We start from the raw sequence: 24375 nt of genomic DNA on the forward strand, positions 1-24375 counted from the left end.
AAGTCTCAAAACGTCTTATTTTTTTTCTTTTATTTCTGCTTTTATGAGTATGGGTGTAGCATTGCCTGTGAATATGTCTGTACACCCCTTTGCATTCAGTGTCCCTAGAGCCCAGAAGAGGGCTTGGAATTCTCCAGGAGTTGTAGTTTCAGACAGAAGTGCTGTAGACTCTGGGAATCAAACTCTTGCCCTCTGAACTGGCAGCTAGTACTCAGTTAACTGGTGATTCTTATCAGCCCAGATTTTAATAAGGTTAAGTTTCAAACCAGGGACAAATGGCTGAGGTGCCTAATTAACATATCAAAGTGGACGTGGCCTCCAGGCTCTCCCAGCATCCCTTAGTTGCCAGCCACCTGTTACAGGGTCTGGCTGACCCACTCTGCCCTGTACCTGAACTCTCTAGCCCAAGGGCTGAGCTACCCACAGAGACTCTTCCCTGTATAATCCAGACGTTTTGATTACCCACCCTTTTTGTACCTTTGGGTTCCAGGCTGCTACACCTGGTTCCCTCTTCCCTCCCCTTACATGGGTGAGCTCAGTCTAGTCATGTCCTCTGGACTGGGAATCCCTCTGCCTCTGGTTATGTTCTCCTACATATCTGTAACGAACTTTATCCTCCTCCATACCTAGGGGCAGTCATATCCTTTCCTTCTTATTTCTTTTTCATTCTTTATGTGTAATTGATGTGTGTGTACTGTTCTCTTCTGCCTTTCCATGGATAACCTTCCAAGGATGGAAGGCTGCCCAAGTGCTTAAACCGGCTGAACCAGCTGACCAGCCCAGTCAGGGCTTAAGGTACCTTTCAGATGTTTAACTTTCTTAATGCTTCCTAGAAAACACAGTCAACCAAATCAAGTAAGTTAGCCAGATACAATGGTGTCCAGCTGTAATCTCAACACTTTTGAGGACTACAGCAAGTTTGACTAGCCTGGACCTGTAGAGAGCTTGCTTTAAAAACGAAAAGAAGGGGCTGGTGAGATGGCTCAGTGGGTAAGAGCACCCGATTGCTCTTCTGAAGGTCCAGAGTTCAAATCCCAGCAACCACATGGTGGCTCACAACCATCCGTAACGAGATCTGGCGCCCTCTTACATATAATAAATAAATAAATCTTTAAAAAAATAAATAAAAAATAAAAACGAAAAGAAGAAGGAGGAGGAGGAAGAAGAAGAAAGAAGGAGGAGGAAGAAAGAAGGAAGAAGAAAGGAGGAGAAGAAGGAGGAAGAAGAAGAAAGAGGAAGAAGAAAGGAAGAAAAGGAGGAGGAGGAGAAAGAAAGAAGAAAGAGGAGGAGGAAAAAGAAAGGAAGAAGAGGAGGAAGAAGAAAAGAAAGAAGAGGAAGAAGAAGGAAGAAAGAAGGAGAAGAAGGAAAAAGAAAGGAGAAGAAGAGGAGGAGGAGGAAAAAGAAGGAAGAAGAAAGAAGGAGGAGGAGAAGAAGAAGGAAGAAGAAAGGAGAAGAAGGAGGAGGAGGAGGAAAAAGAAGAAGAAAAGAACAACAGGTGAGCTAAGTAATTCAGGTCCAAAATTGAGTCCTTTTGTGGAACTGAGAGATGGAGTGTAAGTTAGTAACTACTTCTTTGACAAAATACTGGTTTTATAGTATATTCTACTTTCAAAAAGTATGAGCTTTTGTTTGTTTTGAGACAAGCTCTCAATATCTAGCCCAGGCTAGCTCCAAATTTGCTAGGTTCAGAGGCAGGTGGGTCTCTAAGGTCAGCCTGGTCTATAAAGACCTTGTCTCAAAAGCACAAAGATATCAAGCTCAGCCTTTAATTCCAGCACTCTAGAGGTAGAGGCAGGTGGATTTCTATGTGAGCTGGAAGCCAGCCAGAGCTACATAGAAACCTTGTCTCAACAAAAGACTGCACACACAAAATTCACTGTGTTGAGGTTTTGCAGAGTATTTTGAACTTTTGATCCTGTCCCTGACTTCAAAGTGCTGGATTAAGGGCTCGAACTACTTGCGATTTTATGTGGTGCTATGGGTGGAACCCAGGAATTCTTGCATGCTGGGCAATCACTCTATCAACCGAGCTACCTTCCCAAGCTCAAGTGTGGGTTTTTAATGTACAGTCCTGCGACCCTAAAAAGGGGTGAACTTTAAAATATCTGAGAAGTGCCCAGGGTATCAGGTGAAGCGAATTGTGTTTATGCTCTGTGTTTGAGGTTTTTTTTCCTGGAGAGAACCGAGCTTTTGCTGTCCTAAATCCTCTTATTTCCAAAACTTAAACCTAGGTCGCTTCTCTCCAACGGTGCGAACACAGGCTCTGTGACGTTCCCCGCTAATCCGCAACTCGTTCTCTTAAAGAGGAAACCCGGACGCCGTCCTAAACAGCTGTAGCTGTTTCGCATACGGTCTTGGCGCGTCCCTCGGGGTCAAGGCCATGACGGGGCGGCCCCTACCGCCCCAGCCAGGCCCGCGCGTCCTCTTCGGAATTCAATGCCTTATTTAGACCGCGCCACCGCCGTGCCCTGGGAGAACAGCTGCTCCGCTGGCTACAGGAAGTGGAGGCCCGCGCGCCTGACCCGGAAGCGCATGCTGGTCCCGCCCTCTCGGCGCCCGGCTTCCTTCTGCAACAGGCGTGGGTCACGGGCTCGCTCGCTCTCTTTCTGCCGCCATCTTGGTTCCGTGATCTCCGCACAGTAAGTGCCGCTGGCGCCTCTGCTTTCCATCCATAGCCATCCTCGCCTGCTGCCAGCTCTGCGGCGCCGGGCATTTAGTTTAGCATCGCTGGCGGCTCTGTGGGGCTCAGCGTTCTTAGCTCGCCCCCGCGCCTGCGGGCAAAATGGGGTCTGCGCTTTGGGTCCCAGCAACAGCAGGACAGGAGGGCCCCGGGTCCGGCTCCGGGTTTAAGGCTTGGGGACGCGGGAACCATTGCGGTGGAGCCGGAGAGGCTGGGCGCGTCTGCAGTTGGGAAGGGCGCCACGGGGATCTGGACCAGGAGGTTAAGGGGGTCACACACAGCCTTGGAACTCGCAGCGTCGCTCGTCCTGGGGCACCCCGTGTTCTTCTTGCCCTGCGAAGTGGTCCTTAGCGAGTCGGGGGGGGGGGGCGCCCAGAGTAGCGCCTGGACGCTCACGGTTAGGAGCCAGACCTTGGGATTGCTGCCTTTATGGGATCGATCGGAAGAGTGAAAACGAGGACCTGGCCAGGGCGAAGTCAGCTCTCTGCTAAGTGAAGCGGCTCCGCGAGGTCAGATCCTCTGAGCAGGCGTCCGAGGGTCGTGGCGTAACTTGACCCCGTTTCCAGTCGCTTTGGGGAGGTTGTCCGGATCCTCGGGAATTTGTTTTCTTAATGGGCCTTATGCAGGGTTGTCCCGTGTCCCCCCCCCCTCCCCCCGGAATACTTGACTAGGCGGAATCCTTGGGCTAGGCAGGTGAATCCGCCCTAGTTAATTCGGGGCCTCCGTTTTATTCCCTTCAGAAATGCCCGGTGAAGCCACCGAAACCGTCCCTGCTACAGAGCAGGAGTTGCCACAGCCTCAGGCTGAGACAGGTAGGTGCCCGTAGTGCCGTAGTGGGTAAAGGGGACGGATACCTTTCTGCCTTTTGTAGTTTACTGACTTTAAAGAAAAATTTGAAATGAGATTGTAGCTTTAGTAAGAGATCTAATTGTTACCGTGCCTGGGGGAAGGGGACTCTTCAGGGGAAGAAAGTAAAAGATTGTATCTTTGAGATTTATACACGGGTTCCCTAGCCTGCTCTGCGAATACACCAGCTGCTTGAAAAGCTCTTCTGTGGAATCTACACATAGGAAACCCGAGTAGGGAAGGGGCTGGGTCGTTCTGGTCTGTTGTAACTGGGCGGCTCAGGCAGGCCAAGGAGACCTGAGCTTTGGTGAAGTTCCGGCCAGCAAGTTAGGTCGAGGTTTTAGATAGCCATGATTGGCACCGAACCTTTCATCACATGTCTGGATGACATACTGCTGCTTATAAGCGTGGCCTACCTAAGCCTCAGCCTGGGTTGGTTAGCTCAAAGGGGTTGATAATGCTTGTTAGCGTAGTTCCATTACTTAAGACTGAAATAAATTCTTGGGGTTTTTCCAACTGAAATAGAAGTAGTCTGAAGATAGGCTTGAATGCTGGTTAACACATTTTGATAGGGAACTTAAAAAAGAGCTTGTGAAAAGAACGAGAATGGTTTTGCTTGCTGAGTCAGCTCTACAGAACTAAATGAAGGATATCTTAAGGATAGCCGTAAGATAAAGGCTAGACAGTATCGCCTGCCTTTGATCTCAGCCCTTGGGAGGCATGGGCACAAATCTCTTGAATTCAAGGCCAGCCTGGTCTGTCTACAGAGTTTCAGGACAGCCAGGACTACACAGAGAGACCCTGTTGAAGGGAAAAAAGATATGCCCTCCACTTTTTTAAATAGAATTTTTGTCATTACTCATGGGAGTTTGTGTTTTCTTTTGGAATTAAAGTTATTTATATTTAAAAGCATTAAAGTCCTCCCTCCCCACCTGTCTGATTTTAGCAGCCGAAGGGATTAATCCAGCTGTTAGACCAAAAAGGAGGTGGGACCCTGAGCTGGGAACTGGACAGTGTGGAGAAGGAATGGTTTCTGGGGATCTGCAACTCCAGAGCTCAACAGAGTTAAACTATCTTACAAATGTGGAAGCTGAAAGTGGATTTATAATATCCTGATCTAAAGCATAAAACAGTCCTTAGTGTTGCTAAAGATACTCCTCATTAGTCTGAACTTGTATTGATGTCTGTGACCTGTGATGTCTGTAACTATTCTTACTGAAATGAATGAAAACAATCAGTATATTGGTTAAAGTATAAAAGCAAGAAATATGGGCATATTTTTAAATTCTAGTTAATAATTGTACAAGATATATTTGCATTATAATTAGAAGGCTTTGACCTACCAATTCTCCAGAAAGACTGGTCCAGCCACCTCTTTGTCCTGTAATCTCTACTGTAAGAATTTGGAAATAAGCTGGCTCAGTGGGCGTTTTGATGATTCACCCTGTTCTAGGTATTTATCGTTTATTGACTCTGATTTAATTCAGTGTTGTCTCTTGAATGGCAGGAATTATGCTCCTTCAGAAATCTTTGTGATGCCAAATAGTTGACTAGACAGCATAGCACCTAGATTAAGGAGTAGGGAGCATGCGTTTCTAAAGTCATTTGGGTTTAGTTTCATGATATAATTCAAAGGACAATCCTTTGAGCCCTGAGTTAAAGAGTGAAGAACCAAAACTGCTGAAGAAGGGGTGGCTAGAGAGTGGTGTGTGACCCACTTCTGCTGAGATCTGTGTCTGGTGCCACACGTGCTGAGCTTCAGCTTTAGTGGACTGAGTTAGGCTATAGCTGTATCCTCTCTAAAATGTGTTCCAGCATAACTGAAGTCTCACTTTCCATCCCTAACCTACCCCCAGAAGTCTAAAAGTATGGCCAGGAAAGATTGAGTGAAGTGTGGTCACACTCCTTTAATCCAATCCTGAGTTCCTGGGGCCACAGTTGAGACCATGTCTAAAAAATAAAACACTGGGAATGGTGTCAGTTTTGTGAAGGAGGAGGAAATTGCTCCGGGTTGGTGGCTAGTGCCACAGTGTGTTAGCAGCTGAGAGTTGTAGATTCAATTTAGGCCAGTCTAAGAAACTGGTGGACTGTCTCAAAAAAAGAGGGCTAAGGTTATTTATATTTATTTATGTGTGTGTGTATAATTTAGTAGGAGAGTTCTTGCATAGCATGTGTAAAGCCCTAGGCTTTATCGGTAACGGGGTGTGGGCCTTTGCTCTTCATTTAGAGATGAGCTAGTCTTGGACTGTTTGTCCCACCTTAAAATAGTTGGTTTATTTTGAAGGATGTAGTCCACTTAATCACCGAACTATGCACAGGCAAAGTTGATATTGCTTGTCACCTGTTTCTAATCCCGTGTGGTGACCGTCATTCTCAGATTTTAAACTTTGTTGTTTCCTGTGAGGCATGTTACCAACTTGGGCTGCACAACTCACCTTTTCCCCCTCCCTTTATTTCCTTTTTTGTTTTGTTTTGTTTTTTATTTTACTTTATTTTTGCTTTTCTCCAGCTGTGCTTCCTATGTCTTCAGCCTTGAAAGTTGCTGCTGTAGGGCAGCCTGGACCTCCCCCTCCTTCTTCCCTGGGCCCCCAGCAAAACCCTATAGTAACTGCTCATCAGCCTTCTCCACTCCCTTCTAGTGTTCCCTCGACCCCCTTTGAAGTTCCTTTTGCCCAGCCCACACCAGCTGAAACTGCTCTGCCCTCAGGAACTGCCCCTCCCACCCCAACTTTCCTGCCACACCTGATAGGGCCTCCCATTTCCCCAGCTGCCCTAGCCTTGGCCTCTCCCATGATAGGTCTAGCTCAGAAAGGTGCCCGTTCCTCCTCGGCTCCCTTGTCTCTGGTCGCATTAGCTCCTCATTCAGTTCAGAAGAGCTCTGTGTGTCCCCCTCACCCTCTCACCTCACCTCCATCAGCTGCTGGAGCAGAGTTGGGGGCATTGACAGCTTCCATCCCTCCCTTAGAACCGAAGGCTTCTTCCAGTCAAGTTCCCTCTCAGGGAACCCTGAATCTAAAAGGCCCTACCCCACGTCCTCCAGATGTAGTCAGTGCTTTCCCTTCCCACCTTGAAAACCCCCTGGCCTCTGTGCAGCCTGGTTTAATGGCCTGTCCTCAAACACTATCCATCACTCCCCCAGTGAAGGGTGTCCCCATTTCCTCAGCTCTGACACAAAGTCGGCTAAGCCTTAACCTAAAGGGACCTGTTAGTCCACCTGCTCAAAACACTGCAGCTCCCAGCATCCCCCCAGCACCCTCTACTTCTCTGGGCTGTCATCTTCCACTTCTGCATCACATTTCTTTGGATTCTCCCATCCAATCTCCAGGTCAGTCAGGTCTTGCAGTGAATAATCCCACTTCTGTAGGTCACTCTGATATTGCAGCCTCTTGCCCACCTGAGAGATGTGTAGCTCCTACCCTTCCCTCCAGGCTGCTGGCTGCTGATTCTGGGGCAGCTCCATCTGCCGACAAAGGCTCCTCTGCTGTTACTAATGAACTCTGCAGTCCTCCTGGCTCTTCAAATGTAGCTGGTACTTCCTTGTCTCCTACAGCCTCTCTCGTTCCCAAGGGTTCTAATGTTGCTCTACAGCCTTTGGTGACTCAAGTTCCCGCTTCTCAAAAAACTGGATTAAAAGAAATTCCTGTCTCCTGTATTGGAGCCACCCACCATGCCCTGGATAACCCTTCTGCCATTTCTGTTGCACCTGCCACTCATGTGCCTCCTCCAGCTTCATCAGGTCTTGTAAGTAGTAAAGACCCAGCTTCCCCCTTCACTTCACTTGTGGTACCTGCTGCTCACAAGCAGTTTCCTGCTCCTCCAGTATCAACTACTCTAGGGGTGCCAGTGTCTCCTCTGCCAGCCACTGAAGGCCTTAAAAATCTTCCTATTTCAGTATTAGTAAATGTAGGAGCCCCTGTTTCTCCAGCCCAGGCAGGGCTCCCCACCAGAAAAGACACCACTCTGCAGCCCTTGGCCCCCATAGCACTTAAAGACCCTCCCTCTTCTCAGAGTGCATCATCTCTGCAGGTACTTTCAGAAGACACTGTAACAAAGACAACTACAGGAGGACCTGCCCCTGTGGTGCAGCCAGCCATTGCTGGGGTTGCTACTACTACTACTTCCCTGCGTGCTGACTCTCCACCTGCTGTCATCAGAGCAGATTCTTGTGTCAGCCCAAACACTGTCAGTCAGCCTCTCGAAAGTTCTGTTACTGCCCCAGCAATGGCTCCTAGAACTGCCAAAAATACTGTTCCTTCTACCACTTCACCTCTGGTTCCTTTAGCCTCTGAAGGCTGTCCTGTGGCTTCATCTATGTCCCCTGAAATTCCCAAGTCTGTGCCCTTTCCTGATCCTCCCTTAGCTGAGATTTCTTTTTCCAGTGCAAGGAAAGTTGATGCTGTCTCTCATATGGAGTCTTCAGGCTCCTCCCGTGAGGGGCACCCAGATGCTTCTGTGACTTCCAAAGGGACTGTGGTTTGTCTAGCTGACTCCTCACCTTTAGACACTGGTGTGTCTGCATCCAAGAAGGGCTCTGCTCTCTCGTCTCCTCTCTGCCCACCTGAGGCTTCTTTCCTTCCAGAGGCAGGTCTGGCTGTTCAAGGCCCTAAAGGCTCACTTAATAAGCTTTCTCCCATTCCTCCATCCTCCAAAGGGGCCCCTGTTCCTTCAACTGGGGCTCCTCCCTCCCCTAAAGGGGCCCCTATTGTTCCAACAGAAGCTTCTATATCCTCCAAAATGGTCCCAGCAGAAATTCTTCCTTCCCCCCAAAAGACTCCAGAAGTTACAGCTTCCAAACTGATCTCGGCAGTCCAGTCTCCTAAAGTAGACCCTATTATGTCAGACGTGACTCCTATCTCTCCCAAAAAGACTTCGGCAACTGCAGTCCCCAAAGATACTTCAGCAACCCTGTCTCTCAAAAGTGTCCCGGCTGTGACTTCCCTGTCTCCCCCAAAGGCTCCTGTAGCCCCATCTCCTAATGAAGCCACCATTGCTCCTACTGAGATTCCTACCTCCCTCAAAAATGCCCTAGCAGCTGCAACTCCCAAAGTGACTTCTTCCCCACAAAAGACTCCAAAATCCGTATCCCCTAAGAGTGCCCCGGCTATGACCTCCAAAAAGGCGACAGAAATTACAGCCTCCAAAGACATCTCACCATCCCAGTTTCCCAAAGAGGTTCCTCTTCTACCACATGTGGCTCCTACTTCCCCACCAAAGTCCCCAGCGAGTGATACGCTCAGTGGGGCTCTAACAAGCCCACCCCCCAAAGGTGACCCTGCCACCCTAGCTGAGACTCCTACCTGTCCTAAAAAGTCCCCCAAAACTGCAGCACCCAAAAAAACTCCAGCGACTCCATCTCCTGAAGGGGTCACAGCTGTACCACTGGAGATTCCTCCTTGCTCCAAAAAGGCCCCCAAAACTGTAGCCCCCAAAGAAACTCCAGCGACTCCATCTCCTGAAGGGGTCACAGCTGTTCCGCTGGAGATTCCTCCTTGCTCCAAAAAGGCCCCCAAAACTGTAGCCCCCAAAGAAACTCCAGCGACTCCATCTCCTGAAGGGGTCACAGCTGTTCCGCTGGAGATTCCTCCTTGCTCCAAAAAGGCCCCCAAAACTGTAGCCCCCAAAGAAACTTCAGCGACTCCATCTCCTGAAGGGGTCACAGCTGTTCCGCTGGAGATTCCTCCTTGCTCCAAAAAGGCCCCCAAAACTGTAGCCCCCAAAGAAACTCCAGCGACTCCATCTCCTGAAGGGGTCACAGCTGTACCGCTGGAGATTCCTCCTTGCTCCAAAAAGGCCCCCAAAACTGTAGCCCCCAAAGAAACTCCAGCGACTCCATCTCCTGAAGGGGTCACAGCTGTTCCGCTGGAGATTCCTCCTTGCTCCAAAAAGGCCCCCAAAGAAAGTTCAGCAACCTCATCTTCTAAAAGGGCCCCTAAAACTGCAGTTTCCAAAGAAATTCCTTCTAAAGGGGTCACAGCTGTGCCATTGGAGGTTTCTCTGCCTCTAAAAGAGACCTCCAAAAGTGCAACTCCTGGTGAAAATTCAGCCTCATCCCCAAAAAGGTCCCCCAAAACTGCAGGCCCCAAAGAAACTCCACCTGAAGGGGTCAGAGCTGTGCCCCTGGAGATTTCTCTGCCTCCAAAAGAGACACCCCAAAATGCAACCCCTAATGAAAGCTTAGCAGCCTCATCCCAGAAAAGGTCTCCCAAAACTTCAGGCCCCAAAGAAACTCCACCTGAAGGGGTCACAGCTGTGCCACTGGAAATTCCTCCTACCCCAAAAAAGGCCCCCAAAACTGCAGTCCCTAAACAGATTCCTTCTCCCGAAGCTGAAAGTCCTCTCTCTCCCAAAAAGGCATCCAAAACTGCAGCCCCCAAAGAGAATTCAGCAACCTTATCCCCAAAAAGATCCCCCAAAACTGCAACCCACAAAGAAAATATGACTTCATCCCCCAAAAGGTCCCCCAAAACTGCAGCCCCCAAAGAAACTCCAGCCACATCTTCTGAGGGGGTTACAGCTGTGCCATCTGAGATTTCTCCTTCACCCCCAACTCCAGCCTCCAAAGGGGTTTCTGTGACCCTAGCTCCCAAAGGTGCCCCTAATGCCCTAGCTGAGAGTCCTGCCTCCCATAAAAAGGCTCCTAAAACTGCAGCCCCCAAAGAAACTTCAACAATTCCATCCCCCCAAAAAATTCCCAAAGTGGCAGGTCCCAAAGAGACTTCAGCGACCCCACCTTCAAAAAAGACCCCCAAAACTGCAGTCCCCAAAGAAACTTCAGCACCTTCTGAGGGGGTCACAGCTGTACCAGTGGAAATTCCTCCCTCCCCCAGAAAGGCCCCTAAAACTGCAGCTCCCAAAGAAACTCCAGCTCCATCTCCTGAAGGGGCCACCACTGTACCAGTGCAGATTCCTCCCTCCCCCAGGAAGGGCTCTAAGAAAGCAGGCTCCAAAGAAACACCTACAGCCCCATCTCCTGAAGGAGTTACAGCTGCACCTCTAGAAATTCCCATATCTTCCAAAAAGACTTCCAAAATGGCAAGTCCTAAAGAAACGCTAGTAACCCCATCTTCCAAAACACTCTCCCAAACTGTAGGTCCCAAAGAAACTTCACTTGAAGGGGTCCCAGCTGTGCCCCTGGAGATTCCTTCTTCCCACAAAAAGGCCCCCAAAACTGTAGATCCTAAACAGGATCCTCTAACCCCATCTCCTAAAGATGCCCCTACTACTCTAGCTGAAAGTCCTTCCTCCCCCAAAAAGGCACCCAAAACTGCAGCCCCACCCTCTGAAAGGGTCACCACTGCGCCACCAGAAAAGCCTGCCACCCCACAGAAGGCCTCAGAAACTACAGCCTCCAAAGTCCCTGCCAAGACACAGGAAGTTGCTGACTCCCCAAGAGAGACTCCAGTAGCCCCAGCTGTGCCCCCAGTCAAGAGTCCTTCCTCCCATAAGAAGACCTCAAAGACTGTAGATCTCAAAGAAGCCCCATCAACCCTCCCTCCCTCCCCAACAAAGAGCCCCAAAATTCCATCATCCAAAAAGGCACCAAGGACTTCAGCCCCTAAAGGGTTTCCAGCAAGCCCCTCTATTAAAGCTGTCACCACCTCACTGGCACAGACAGCTCCTCCCAGTCTGCAAAAGGCGCCATCCACTACAATCCCCAAGGAGAATTTAGCTGCCCCGGCTGTTCTGCCTGTCTCCAGCAAAAGCCCAGCAGCTCCAGCTGCTGCAAATGCTTCCACTGCCCTAGCTGCTGCTTCCCTTTCCCCAGCTCCCCCAGTCACGATTTCTCCCTCCAAAAAGACCCCAGCTACTGCAGCTCCTCAAACAGCTCCAAAAGAGGCCACAACAATCCCATCTTGTAAAAAGGCTGCAGCTACGGAGACCCCCATTGAGACTTCAACAGCTCCATCTCTTGAAGGGGCCCCCAAGGAGACCTCAGAAACTTCAATGTCCAAAGTTCTCATGTCTTCCCCTCCTAAAAAGGCTCCATCCTCCAAAAGGGCCTCTACTCTCCCAGCTACAACTCTTCCCTCTCTTAAAGAGGCCTCTGTTCTCTCACCCACTGCCACTTCTTCCGAAAAAGACTCTCATGTTTCCCCTGTAACCGATGCTTGTAGCACAGGAGCTACTACCCCTCAGGCATCTGAAAAGCTCCCAGCACCGAAAGGTCCTACAGCTTTCACGGAAGTGCTTGCTGTACCTGCTCCAGAAAGTGCTTTGGTCATCACTGCTCCCATTCAGAAAAGCCCAGGAGCCAACAGCAATTCTGCTTCCTCTCCTAAGTGCCCAGACCCCTCCGCTAAGAAAGACACAAAGGGCCTCCCTTCTGCAGTAGCTCTAGCCCCTCAGACAGTCCCTGTTGAGAAAGACACTTCAAAGGCTATAGGAACTCTGCCTGTTTGCCCTGCAAAAGGCAGTGATTGTCTTCATTCCCCAAAGGGTCCTGTGGGGTCTCAGGTAGCTACTCCACTAGCAGCGTTTACCTCTGACAAAGTTCCTCCGGAAGCTGTGTCTGCATCTGTGGCTCCAAAGCCTACCCCAGCAGCTTCCCTGACTCTTGCTCCCTCCCCAGTTGCCCCTCTGCCTCCTAAACAGCCACTTCTTGAGTCCGCACCTGGATCAGTGCTGGAGTCACCCTCTAAGCTCCCAGTCCCTGCTGAGGAGGATGAGCTGCCGCCTCTGATTCCCCCGGAAGCGGTCTCTGGGGGAGAGCCTTTCCAGCCGATCCTCGTCAACATGCCCACCCCTAAACCTGCTGGGACCCCTGCCCCAGCCCCCTCTGCCAAGCAGCCTGTTCTGAAGAACAACAAGGGTATTTGCCTTGGTTTGCTGTGTGCATGGTGTGTTGCCCACACCCCTCTTGGGGGCTACCCACCAATACTAACTAGGACGCGTCGCTTTGTGCAGTATGTCTGCTTGAGTTTGGGCATAGTACATAAGGTAGAAGCTCTAGAAATATGATCTAAATCTTGGCTTCTGTCATCTCAGGTAATAATACTTTGTGTCTTGTGTAAAGTGGTCCAGGCTAAGTAAGCTCTGGATCTAACATCCTTTTTAACCTGAGCTGATACTGAAAACCAAGACCTACCAGGTCTTCACTGTACTCTTAATTCTCATCACATCACTAACCTTGTCCCTGGGCCTGGAATTTGCTTTTGTAAAAAAATATTTAAAATGGAAAACAAAAAAACCTTGAAGCCATTCTTTTTCTTCTTAGACTTAGTAACTACCAGTTGCCCGGGGACTTCCTTTTCTTAAGACTGTAGAGAACTGTTTCTCCTGGCCTGAGAATGGTCTGGGTGTGGCTTTCCTCTCCAGTAGATGCTTGGCCCTTCAACTGAAGGGAAATTTAGATGTGTCAGCTATGTTTGGGAGTGGGGGAGCCAATGATGGGGCTTAACAATATAGAGGTTGTCTAGTGCCTGGTTAAAATTCTTTCCGGGAGTGGTTTGAAAGGCAGAATGTATGTGCACAACTGCTTCTGACCCTTTAACCCTGTTTAAAGGGTTTTCACCTAATTGTATCTAAAGATGCCTTCTGTCTGATTATTTCTGGAATGGGGATAAAATTTGGAATCTCATAGATGCTTGGTGTTTGTGCCAAGAACTGAAGACCTTAAAAGAGAAGGCAGTTGCAGCATATGAGCTGCTTAGCTGTGTCTAGCTATTGTCCCACATCTCTGAAGAAAGGTCTTCAATGGATTCCTGTAAGTTGGAGGCCTCGGGCTGGGTCACAGAAGCCAATTAATTGACTTACATTTAGCCTTGTAAGCCTTTGCATAAAGCAGCGACAGCTAGTTCAGTCAGGCTATGATGAGGTGCCACCTCTTAAAATTCTATTGTTGAATAAAAGTTACCTGTCATCCTAGGATCGGGAACAGAGTCTGACAGTGATGAGTCAGTGCCAGAGCTCGAGGAACAAGACTCCACACAGACGGCCACACAGCAAGCCCAGGTGCGTGCTCTCTTAATAACTTACATTGAGTCAAGAATGCACTAGGGGACAAGTGTGCTGGCCAGTTCCTGTAATCCTGGTACTTGGAAGGCTGAGGCAGAAATTGAAAGTCAGCCTGGACCCAAAGAATATGTCTCAAAAAAAAAAGAAAAGAAAATTGGTTGAAGGTCTGCAACCAAGATGAACTCTAAAGGATTTGGCTCTTTGAACTGTGAATCTTTTTTGTAAAGCAAAACCACATGGAAGCAATTGTCCAAAGCTTTGAATCTGTTCAAGGAGCAAGAAGATCTCTTAAATTCCAGGACAGCCAGGGCTGTACAGAAACCCTGTCTAGAAAAAAAAAAAAAACAAAACCAGCCGGGCATGGTGGGGCACGCCTTTAATCCCAGCACTCAGGAGACAGAGGCAGGCGGATTTCTGAGTTTGAGGACAGCCAGGGCTATACAGAGAAACCCTGTCTTGAAAAACCAAAAAAAAGAAAAAAGAAACCCCATCTCAAAACAAAACTTTTGTCTTCTCAGCTGGCAGCCGCAGCTGAGATCGATGAAGAACCTGTTAGTAAAGCCAAGCAGAGTCGGAGTGAGAAGAAGGCAAGGAAGGTAAGATGGAGTCATGAGTGTGGATCAGGGCTTGGGTGTGCATATGTGAAATCCCAGCACTTGGGACACGAAAGTGGAAGGACTAGGAGTTAGGAGCTAGCCAGCTATGTAGCAAGTCAGTTAGCTTAGGGTACATCAGACTACCTCCAAACTACCTCCAAAGGGTACAACTCATGGCGAATTGCTACAGCTGAGCACACTCAGGTGGGTTTTTGTTGTTGTTGTTGTTGTTGTTTTTTAATATTTCTTTATGTGAGTACACTGCCACTCTCTTCAGACCCACCAGAAGAGGGCAACAGATCCCATTACAGATGGTTCTGAGCCACCATGTGGTTGCTGGGAATTGAATCAGAACCTCTGGAAGAGCAGTCAGTGCTCTTAACCACTGAGCCATCTCTCCAGTCCCAGCTGTTCTTTTTCTTTTTTTCTTTCTTTTTTTTCTGCCCCCTCTAGCTGTTCTCTTTCTTAACACAGGAAAAGTCTGCTGTGGATGTTGAATGTGGGACTGTTTCTTGTTATGTGTTTGTTTTTTGTTTTGTTTTGTTTTTGTCTTTTTAAAGCTGCTCCTAAAGTTAGAAACTTAACGTTCCTTTTTCTTCTTTAGGCGATGTCCAAACTGGGTCTTCGGCAGGTTACAGGGGTTACGAGAGTCACTATCCGAAAATCTAAAAATATCCTCTTTGTCATCACGAAGCCAGATGTCTACAAGAGCCCAGCTTCAGACACCTACATAGTGTTTGGGGAAGCCAAGGTTAGTAAAATTTCAGGTGAATTGCTCCATACAAGTATTAATGTTATTTGGGGTCAGATAATTCATTGCTGCTGCTGTGTAGAGGTTAAGGACCAATTGTGATACCAAAAATTGTGTGTGTGTGTGTGTGTGTGTAGCGTTGAGTTTCCTGAGATGCATTTTTCACGTATAAACACCTACCCGCACCTCTATCCTCTGCCCTGCAGATTGAAGATTTGTCTCAGCAAGCACAGTTAGCAGCTGCTGAGAAATTCAAGGTTCAAGGTGAAGCTGTTTCAAACATTCAGGAAAACACTCAGACTCCAACCGTCCAAGAGGAGAGTGAAGAAGAGGAGGTAAGCCACAGAATCTTGAGGATTTTACTTAATCTCTCCGCATCGGCAACTTTTGCTTCAGGAAACTATGGCAGTTCTTCTTACCTTTGATTTATTAAGACTCTTCCCCCCCTCCGTCTTTTAGGTTGATGAAACGGGTGTGGAAGTTAAGGACATAGAATTGGTCATGTCACAAGCAAACGTATCAAGAGCAAAGGCTGTTCGAGCCCTGAAAAACAACAGTAACGATATTGTAAATGCTATTATGGTGAGTGGCCCATCAATTAGGCTTCATTACAAAGCCTGAAATAATGACCTGAATTCTCTACCTCTTAGCCTATAAATGCCTCTAATTATCTTTTTGTTTTCTTCTTTGCAGGAATTAACAATGTAACTATTTGACAGCGAGGACAACTCCCCTCCCCTTTCCCCCCTTTTTGGTGTTTGAAAAGTGGAACTACAGCTTGGTTTAAAATTTGTACTGTTTCTATCACTAATAAAGTTGTGGCTTCTTGTTGGATGGACTCAGCAGGTGCAAGATCTTTTCCCAGAAAGTATGTGGGGGGAAAATCTTTTTTAAAACTTTCTATGTGCCGGGCGTGGTGGCACATGCCTTTAATCCCAGCATTCGGGAGGCAGAGGCAGGTGGATTTCTGAGTTCGAGGACAGCCAGGGCACACCTAGAAACCCTGTCTCGAGAAAACCAAAAAGGGGGGGAAAAACTGAATTTGAAACCAGCCTGGTCTGCATAGTGAGTTCTAGAACTACATTGTAAAGAGACCCTGTCTCAAACAAATTTTTTTTCTTTTTTTAAAATTCTAGGTGATACAATATGATCAGTAAACTTTTTGTTGTTGAGACAGGATCTTAAGCTTTAGCCCAGAAGAACTCAAATTCATGGCTATTCTTCTGCCTCAACCTCTCCTCAGTTGGCACTGACTGATTTCCCAGATCATCCTGGTTCACTGTTATCTGCTGTGAGTTTAAAGGAATCTGATGCCCTCTCTAAACTTTGGGTACTAGGTACACATATGATAGACAAGTCTTTTAAAGAATTTGTGAGCCGGGCGTGGTGGCGCACGCCTTTAATCCCAGCACTCGGGAGGCAGAGGCAGGCGGATTTCTGAGTTTGAGGCCAGCCTGGTCTACAAAGTGAGTGCCAGGACAGCCAGGGCTATACAGAGAAACCCTGTCTCGAAAAACCTAAAAAAAAAAAAAAAAAAAAAGAATTTGTGAGCTGAGCGTGGTGGTGCACGCCTTTAATCCCAGCACTCGGAAGGCAGAGGCAGGCGGATTCCTGAGTTTGAAGCCAGCCTGGTCTACAAAGTGAGTTCCAGGACAGCCAGGGCTATACAGAGAAACCCTGTCTTGAAAAACCAAAAAAAAGAATTTGTGTGTTGGTAAGGATGGGTTTGCATCCATGCCACAGAGTACCACAAAAGTAAAAAGACAGCTTTCAGGAACCCATTCTCTTATACCACATAGGAATGGAACTTAGGCTTTGTAAGTGTTGGGAGCAGGAATTTTCATCCACTGAGTCATGGTGCCAGCCACATACCTTTTTTGTTTTGAGACTGGTATGGAAGTCACTAGACCAGGCTTTCCTCAGACTCAAAAAGATCTGCTTCTGGATTAAGGTGTATACAACCCTTCACCATTCTTGAGACCTACAATGTGCTAAGCACTGGACATGCAAATCCTAGAAACTCCATCAACAACATCATGGCAAGGACTGTCTGCTCTGCTCTGTAATGTCATGGTCTCTGAAACCCCAATACTCTGTGCTGAAGCAGAGGATCATGAGTTCAAGGCTAGCCTAGATCACATAGTGTCAAACCCACCTAGGTTACCAAGGAGGAGCCTGACTCAAAAGCTGTCTATGAAAATGTAACTTTTGGGCTGGTGAGATGGCTCAGTGGGTAAGAGCACCCGACTGCTCTTCCAAAGGTCCAGAGTTCAAATCCCAGCAACCACATGGTGGCTCACAACTATCTGTAATGAGATCTGGCGCCCTCTTCTGGAGTGTCTGAGGACAGCTACAGTGCACTTACATATAATAAATAAATACATCTTTAAAAACAAAAATGTAGCCGGGCGTGGTGGCGCACGCCTTTAATCCCAGCACTCGGGAGGCAGAGGCAGGCGGATTTCTGAGTTCGAGGCCAGCCTGGTCTACAAAGTGAGCTCCAGGACAGCCAGGGCTATACAGAGAAACCCTGTCTCGAAAAACCAAAAAAAAAAAAAAAAAAAAAAAAAACAAAAATGTAACTTTAGTCAGCTGAGGAAAACCAGCTCATGCTCACCATGGTGTCGTACGCCCATGATAATAGAGATGTGGAGGCAGGAGGATCAGGTACTCCAGGTTACCCTGGGCTGCACACCAAGTTTGGAACCAGCCTACAAGAGACTGGGGCGGGGTGGGGGAGCGCAGCGGGGGGAATGACACAAAACAAAATTTTTGATTTGTTTCAGAAGCTTAAGATACACTATTGTGAACATGAAGGCCAGGAACAAGGGGAACAAACAACAAAACTGTCTAATGGAGGATAGAAAGGGAAAGAAAGACTAGGCATTCTACGTGTGAGCTGTTAGGGGACAATTAGGATTGATTTAAACTCTGGACTTGGTGGGAAAGGCAGGAGAATCTGAATTTGAGGCCAACCTGGTCTATATATCAAGTTCCCAGGTTAGCCAGGGTCTTAATTTTGGTTTTTCCAGACAGGGTTTCTCTGTGTAGTCCTGTCTGTTCTGGAACTCACTTTGTAGACCAGGCTGGCCTTGAACTCAGGAATCCACCTGCCTCTGCCTCCCAAGCGCCTGGGGAAGTTTAGGAGGGTATCTGAATTCCTAGAACTAGAGTCACAGGTGATTGTTAACTTATATGTGGTATGGTTGCTGGGAATCTACCACCGGTCATCTGAAAGAGCTGTCTTATTCACTGAGCCATCTGTTTAGCCACTACAGAGCCTTGGAAATACCACTAAATTTGCTTTTTTTTTTTTTTTAAGATTTATTTATTTATTATATGTAAGTACACTCTGTCTTCAGACACACCAGAAGAGGGAGTCATCTCATTACAGATGGTTGTGAGCCACCATGTGGTTGCTGGGATTTGAACTCTGGACCTTCGGAAGAGCAGTCGGGTGCTCTTACCCACTGAGCCATCTCACCAGCCCCTAAATTTGCTTCTTTATACATTACGTGTAGTGCTCTTTTCTTTTGGGTTTATGAGGCTGGCTTCAAACCCAGTATGATCGCGTCTTTGCGTGTATCCACTCTCTCCCTCTGCATTCTGCAGTTTCTTTTACCCCTTTGTAGTCATTCTGTAACATTCCATGGTGAGTGACCTGAGTTAATATTAGTAATTAAGATCCGAATGAAGAAGCAGGGCAGTGATTGTACGTGCCTTCGATTCTAGCACTTTGGGAGGCCAAGAGGCAGGTGGAAGTTTGGACAGCACCAGCCTAATGTACAGAATGAATTCCAGGATAACCAGGGTTACATAAATAACAGTGTGTATGTGTGTGTGTGTGTGTCCTCTTTTTGCTATCCAGCAAGGAAAAATGCCTGGCCCATTGTAGCTAATTCTGCAAAGCTTGTGAGCCCGTTATTTAGCAAGCACTGACACTGTGAAGACAAAAGCAAGTTTTTGGCATAAAAGGGTGCCATCAACTTTTTGGTTATGTGAGATGTCAATTTTTTAAAAGAGTGTTGTGAATTTTGTGTGTATGTATGTAATCAGGTGCATGTCAAAAGAAAAGGGCTGTCTTCAGACACTCCAGAAGAGGGTGTCACCACGTGGCTTCTGGGATTTGAACTCAGGACCTTCAGAAGAGCAGTCAGTGCTCTTGACCGCTGAGCCATCTCTCCAGCCCTATTTTTTTTTTTTTTTTAAGATTTATCATGCTTACACTATAGCTATTTTCAGACACACCAGAAGAGGGCATCAGATCTCATTATGGATGGTTGTGAGCCACCATGTGGTTGCTGGGATTTGAACTCGGGACCTCTGGAAGAGCAGTCTGTGCTCTTAACCACTGAGCCATCTCTCCAGCTCCATTGTTTTGTTTCTTAAGGTAGGTTCCCACTTTGTAGCCTTGGCTGGCCTGGAAGTCTCAAGGAAGACCAGGCTGACCTCAAATCAAATAGCCTTTCTTGCACATCACTATGTTAGATGGTTTGTTTTTCTGAAGTGAGGTTTCTCTGTGTAAGCTTCTGAATTCAGAGCTCTGCCTCTCAAGTACTGAGATTAAAAGTGTGTGCCACCACCTCTTAGTGCAGTGGTTTGAGACAGGGATCATCTCACTGAACTTGAAGAACATGAATTTGGCTAGAACAGCTGACCAGCAAGCCCCAGAAATCCTGTCACTGCCTCCCCCAGGAGTACAAGGTACAGGTAGACATGGCTTCCTTAAACTCACAGAAATGCACCTGCCTCTGCCTCCCAAGAGCTAGGGTTAGAGAAGCACCACCATGCCCTGTGAGTATGTATGTTCTTAGGTGACTATTCCAGGTATGGGTATTTTGAGGACAATTAAAAAGTCAGAGCTGGGCGTAGTGGCGCACGCCTTTAATCCCAGCACTCGGGAGGCAGAGGCAGGCGGATTTCTGAGTTCGAGGCCAGCCTGGTCTACAAAGTGAGCTCCAGGACAGCCAGAGCTACACAGAGAAACCCTGCCTCGAAAAACAAAAAAATAAATAAATAAATAAAAAGTCAGAAAATAACTAAAAGCCCTGATTTGAATTCTCTACTCTCCCCCCGAGTCTTGCATTTTACTGTGGCTTTTTGTATGAATCTCTACCTGAAGTTTTGAGAATCTGTGTATCTGACAAAAGGGTATTCTCTCTCTCTCTCTCTCTCTCTCTCTCTCTCTCTCTCTCTCTCTCTCTCTCTCTCTCTCTCTCTCTCTCTCTCTCTCGGAAATGCTCTTTTTATTGAACAGCTCAGAAAGTATCACAGGAGGTAGGAGTGAAGGATACTTTCACAGATATCTTTAACATTTAAATGGGATTGAATAACTCCCTACTGACCAAGATAACAAACCCTATGAGCAATATACTGGGTTTTTTTGGATTTTTGATTTTTCGAGACAGGGTTTCTCTGTGTAGTCCTGGCTATACTACTCACTTTGTAGATCAGGCTAGTCTTGAACTCAGAGATTCGTCTGCCTCTCAAGTGTTGGGATTAAAGGTGTGCACCACCACGCCCGGCTTGATATGAACTTTCTAAAGCCTCTTTCTTACTCTAGAAATATTGTTAGGTGGATGGTGGCAATGAGCCTTTAATCCCAGCACTCAGAGGCAGGTAGCTGTGTTCAAGGCCAGCCTAGTCTACAGAGTGAGTTCCAGGACAACAAGGTCTTCAGAGAGACTGTCTTGGGGGAAAAAAATTCTTACTAATGTGGGCCCATATTTAGAGACCCTAGAACTTAACCCAAACCTCAGAATATGAAAAAAGTTCAAACAAGGCATAGTAGTTTTCTATTAAACTGGTGTTTCTAAATTGTAAGAAAATAATGATGAAGCACAAGAAAGAATGTAAAGTAACTCTTGTGTTTTAATCTAGAGCTTGTCCCAACGAAAAACGAATGTCAGTAAATTTGCAAAACAAATCTATTAAAACTTGGGTCATGAGCCGGGCGTGGTGGCACACACCTTTAATCCCAACACTCCAGAGGCAGGGGCAGGCAGATTTCAGAGTTCAAGGCCAGCCTGGTCTACAAAGTGAGTTCCAGGACAGCCAGGGCTATACAGAGAAACCCTGTCTCGAAAAAACAAACAAAAAACTTGGGTCATATCAGCTAATGTTTGAGATTATAGCTAAAGGCATTAATCAAGTCTAATTTGAAATTCATTGAAATAGAGTTAGGAAAACAGAAATAACTAAAGGAATAGGAGGGTTGGGGAATAGTGGATTATAAATTGCAGTGTAGTGGAGCTAAGTGTCTCATGAAAGACAATTGTTTCAAAAGAACTTGTGATAAGAGAAGTTCCTGGTATGGAGTCTAAATGTTCTCTTCTAGTGTGTTCCTTTATTTTCAATTCATCTCATACTTTGTTCCAAGTTAATCTTTCTAGAACATTTTTCAAACTTGAATAGCATCCCATTGTCAGAGAAATCAAGTACAATTAGGCTAACATCAATACCACCATTGTTTAGCCTCCTTGACTCGTATTGGGGAGAGAACCTAAGAGCCACACACGTGCCAGGCAAGCACTCTAACTACACACAGCTCTCTATCTCCAGCCTCTTTTGAGAGGGTCTAATAAGTTGCACAGGCTAATTTTGCTCTTGCTGGGCAGACCCTGAACATGAGATTCTTTGGCCTTAGCCTGTGATTACAGACCTGTACTATCTGGGACCTACCTTCTTAAATTTTTACTTAGTCTCACATAGCCCAATCTGCCCTCAAAATTCACTGTGTAGCTGAAGATGACATTGGATGCCTGATCCACCTCCCACATGCCATCAGTTACAGGCAATCCCATGCTCTGCTCCCTTCTTAAGCTTAATGTTAGTAATTCCCCTACATCTTGGGGTCCATTTGCAAGCTAGAAGTTAGCTAACTACTGCTTGCAGACCAAATCTAGCTCACCGCTCACCGGCCATCAGTGTTTTATCCAATATTGAGAGTAATTAGTGATTTTATAATTCTTAATGGTTGGGAAGACAAGTATAGTAACTCATGCTTGAAATCTCTGCACTTGGGAGGCAGAAGCAGGCAGATTTTTGAGTTTTGAGACCAGCCTGGTCTACACAATGAGTTCCAGGACAACCAGGGCTACATAGAGAAATACTGTCTCAAAAAAACAAAACTAGAATATAACTCAGATGCTAGAGTGTTTGCTTGGCATGTACAATTCAATACCTAATACTAAAAATACATCGTATTGCAAGCTGGGGGTGTTTTGCCCAGTTGTAGAATGTTTGGCTAGCATGCACAGGAGCCTTGAAACCAAGGCTGTGCATTTTAGTTCGGCAGTAGAAAGCATGACTAGTTCCTGAGTTCATTTTCCTCCACAAAGGAAGAAGTCTAGATTCAGTGTCAACTGCTTAACATGGGTAATGGAGAATTTAAAGAGCACTGACCTCCTCAAATGTCAATTGAAGAATGAATGTTTTTTATCAATACAAACCAACCACACCCTCACTTGATATTTGTATTCTAATAGTAGGAAAGTATTTTCTTTTACATAATTAAGCCTGTATAATAAAAACTTCTGTGTTACAGTAAATGACACTGCAGTCTTATTACATGCAATAATCTCAAGGTAATTCCAAAGTGTTGTTGACATCTTGTGTTGTGAAGGCACTGGCACTGCAAAGCGTACCATGCTGTGGGCATGGGCAAACTCCTCCCAGAAGCACTTCTCATCACACATTTTATTCTGCATTCATTTCCTTTCACTGTTGCCAACATTTTCAAAACCCTTCTTCCAAGGGTTGCCTTGGGTCCTAGAGAATAACCCTGAGACAAGCAGGTCAAAATGGGGATGGGTAAAGGAGGCCCTGGGCTCAGTCCCTAGCATTACAACAAAGCAAAAAGGTAGGTTAAACTATTTTCTTATGAACTGAAGGCCTTCCACTCCTATTTTCATTATTTTACGTGCACTGGTGTTTTGCTTATGTATGTATGTATTATGTATGTGCCTTTGTACCACGTTACAGCTGACATGTGGAAGCTGACAATTGAGCCTGAGTTTCCTGGAAGAGCAGTAAGTGCTGTCAACTTCTACATCATTTTTTTTTTCTTTTTTTTTGAGACAGTATCAATCACTGCATAGCCTTGGCTGGCCTGATTTTAACTGTGCTAGGGTTAAGGGCATATGTCACACCTGGCCTTGTTTAAGTTTTGTGTGGGGGTGTTTTGCCTGCATGTAGTATCTATGCACAATGCACATGCCTGGTGCCATTGGAGGCCAGAGGTCAGATATCCTGGGACTAATGGAACTGAAGCCAGGTCTTATAGAAGAGCAGCCAGTGCTCTAAATTCTGAGCTATTTCTCCATCCCTGATATAAGTTTCTTAACAAGGCCTGTTCTGTTTCTTCCAGTTAACATGTCCCTCTTTTTTGTGCTTCCAACACTTTTCGATTTTCCATTATAACAGTGGTCTTTTTTCTTCTGGGGGTGTGTTAGTAGTTGCCGGTGTCATGGTCTAAACCCAGGGCTTACCCATGCTAAGCAAGTCCTCTACCACTGAGCTACAACCTAACCTTTATTGAAATTGAAAATGGTAGCCGGGCGTGGTGGCGCACGCCTTTAATCCCAGCACTCGGGAGGCAGAGGCAGGCGGATTTCTGAGTTAGAGGCCAGCCTGGTCTACAAAGTGAGTTCCAGGACAGCCAGGGCTATACAGAGAAACCCTGTCTCGAAAAAAAAAAAAAAAGAAAGAAAGAAAATGGTTATTTTGGGGGGTGGGGTTGCCTGGTTTTTTTTTTTTTTTTTGTCTGATTTTTTTTTTCTTTTTGTTTTTGGGGGGTTTTCAAGTCGAGACAGAGTTTCTCTGTGTAGCCCTGGCTGCCCTGGAACTCACTTTGTAGACCAGGCTGGCCTTGAACTCAGAAATTCGCCTGCCTCTGCCTCGGGAGTGCTGGGATTTAAGGCGTGTGCCACCACCGCCCGGCATGTCTGATTTTTTGAGGCATGTGTCTTTATATATACCAGGCTGGACGAACTCAGAGGTCCACCTGCTTCTACCTGCCAACCCACTGTTGGGATTACAGACATGGGCCATGAACCCTAGCTCTTTTTGAATTTTGAGGGAACTGGAGTTAATGGTTCAGCAGTCAGAACACTGGGTGCTCTTAAAAGACACATGTTCTATTCCCAGAACCTACATGGTTCACATGATCCTTTCACATGATCTAGTTGCAAGGGATCTCACGCCCTTTTTTTGACCTCTGTGTGGGCATCAGGCACACACGTGGTACATATAATTGTTGACAGAATACTTACATGACCTCAAGGGGGAAAAATGGTAATTTGAAACAGGGAAGTTGCCCACACTATCAAGTAGTCCCAGCTCCTTCAGCTGAGATTACAAACCTGTGACACCACACCAGACAAATTTTCATTTCCCTGACAGGTGGTAAAGTTCTTAACATCAGGCAATAGGATCTGGACTATACAGCCAACATCACCAATTAGTCTGCACTGACATCAATATCAAAAGAAAAAAGCCTGTAATACCAAAACATAAGAGACTGAAGCAGGATTACTCTAAAAACCTGA

At 46.7% G+C, this 24375-nt stretch overlaps 1 protein-coding gene across 2 annotated transcripts; it reads left to right on the top strand.

The window, feature by feature from the left end:
* Positions 1 to 2478: 2478 nt before the first annotated feature.
* On the top strand, positions 2479 to 15665 carry Naca (nascent polypeptide associated complex subunit alpha). Of its 2 annotated transcripts, XM_085843262.1 has the most exons (9): positions 2479 to 2639; positions 3421 to 3492; positions 6036 to 12335; positions 13392 to 13477; positions 13999 to 14076; positions 14681 to 14827; positions 15034 to 15162; positions 15287 to 15409; positions 15521 to 15665. In XM_085843262.1, exons 2-9 carry the CDS (start codon positions 3423 to 3425, stop codon positions 15533 to 15535), a joined length of 6948 nt encoding a protein of 2315 aa, XP_085699388.1. In that variant the 5' UTR covers positions 2479 to 2639; positions 3421 to 3422; the 3' UTR covers positions 15536 to 15665. The 2 variants fall into 2 exon arrangements, with proteins under 2 accessions (XP_085699388.1, XP_021029511.1); XM_021173852.2 differs by lacking the exon at positions 6036 to 12335.
* The last annotated feature ends 8710 nt before the right edge of the window (positions 15666 to 24375 follow it).

Source organism: Mus caroli, unplaced genomic scaffold (genome assembly GCF_978045245.1).
Source record: "Mus caroli unplaced genomic scaffold, Mus_caroli_1 scaffold_9, whole genome shotgun sequence".
In the NCBI taxonomy this organism is placed as follows: domain Eukaryota; kingdom Metazoa; phylum Chordata; class Mammalia; order Rodentia; family Muridae; genus Mus; species Mus caroli.